Here is a 1390-nt window from a genome sequence, read left to right as displayed (position 1 = left end):
TGATTTTACTCCTTCCATCACCAGGGATACCCCGCACCGCGCCATCCAAACTATCAAGTAGTAACTTTCACGACCGTCAGGGGATCAAGCATGGTCTGTTGAAATGATGGCGGAAGTGGATGAAAAGCTGTTTGGGGTGGTTAATGCGGAACGGTCCGGTACTTGGGCACTCAGGAGTGCAGCTGCAGGGAGTGCATTTGGTCTGTCAAAAGAGAGGCAGAATCTTGCGGAGGTTGGTGAGGGCAGCATGTACATATAACTATTAAAAGTCCAGGAAGTGGGTGTTCAGCACAGCACAAATGAAAAAGAAAGCGTCTTCATATCTTCTGTATCCGCGACGGTTCACAGACACAGAAGACATGAAGGCTAAATTTCGATGATTATGTAAGCCATTATGTACTGGTAAACCAGACTTGTATTTGATGGCATCGATAGAGCAGCCATGGTGAGTCTCGCGTTTAAGCATTTATACGCACTAACTTTAACCGATTCTTACAGAGTGACAATGCAGGTCTGCTATTCCGCGCTATCTAGCTAGTACATCGCGGACTGATCACTTTACAGAGTATAAGGAGGCCTTCGCGCTCTTCGACAAGAAGGGCACAGGCGCTGTTCCACGAGAGACATTAGGCGATCTCCTCCGCGCCCTCGGCCAGAACCCAACCCAGGCTGAAGTGACCGAGATCATCGCGAATGCGCCACGAGAAGGTACGACAAGGTCTCGGCTGCTTTTGATTGATGTTGGTTCTATAATAATTTACTTTGGGACAGTTGACTACAAGACATTTTTGACAATCCTCAATAGACCAGATGGATTTAAGCCTGCAGGAACACCTGGTACGTTTTACATCGTTCGTTGTAGCATAACAATCTGTTGATCGTTATGTAGAGGAGTTTATCCGAGGATTCCAGGTGTTTGATAAAGAGGGGAACGGTTTCATTGGGGCTGGAGAGCTAAGATATGTGCTGACACAACTTGGCGAGAAGATGTCAGACGAAGAGGTCGATGAATTGCTCAAAGGCGTTCAGATCGGCCCGTAAGTAGCCAATCTCTATTTGTTGTCATATCCGGCTAACCACTTAATTCAGCGACGGAAACGTGAACTACGAATCATTCGTGCGCACAATACTTAGTCAATGATCATAACATCTGTTTTCCATCAACACCTGGACCTTACTGTATCTATTCCATATGTCCATCCATAAAGATAAATAACAAAATGCATTATGACAAGAGTTCTAATCGCTTTCTGACTCGTACTCGTCGTCAGAGATCCGACCATTAGCAAACCCACGTTCAGTGATTAATTCCATGACAATTTGCTCTCCATCTCTCAGTCCTGTCTCTGTCAAAGACGCATTCGCTTTCCACCTAAATTCCCTCCGGGGG

At 46.0% G+C, this 1390-nt stretch overlaps 1 protein-coding gene across 1 annotated transcript; it reads left to right on the top strand.

Annotated features, from left to right (window-relative positions):
• Nucleotides 1–400: 400 nt before the first annotated feature.
• On the top strand, nt 401–1190 carry BJ212DRAFT_862800 (EF-hand protein). Its single transcript, XM_041344226.1, has 6 exons — nt 401–445; nt 499–511; nt 565–708; nt 772–837; nt 890–1037; nt 1090–1190. The coding sequence occupies exons 1-6, from the start codon at nt 443–445 to the stop codon at nt 1139–1141; spliced, it is 426 nt and encodes a 141-aa protein (XP_041184905.1). The 5' UTR covers nt 401–442; the 3' UTR covers nt 1142–1190.
• Nucleotides 1191–1390: the final 200 nt, after the last annotated feature.

Source organism: Suillus subaureus (genome assembly GCF_016647635.1).
Source record: "Suillus subaureus strain MN1 chromosome Unknown BJ212scaffold_523, whole genome shotgun sequence".
NCBI classification, from domain to species: domain Eukaryota; kingdom Fungi; phylum Basidiomycota; class Agaricomycetes; order Boletales; family Suillaceae; genus Suillus; species Suillus subaureus.
Note: the sequence above shows the minus strand (reverse complement) of the source record. Positions and strands in the feature narration are given on the sequence as shown.

Coding starts and splice junctions, on each gene's coding strand:
- BJ212DRAFT_862800 (XM_041344226.1), top strand. Junction 838..889: donor TAAGCCTGCAGGAACACCTG/GTACGTTTTACA, acceptor ATCGTTATGTAG/AGGAGTTTATCCGAGGATTC. Junction 1,038..1,089: donor AAAGGCGTTCAGATCGGCCC/GTAAGTAGCCAA, acceptor CACTTAATTCAG/CGACGGAAACGTGAACTACG.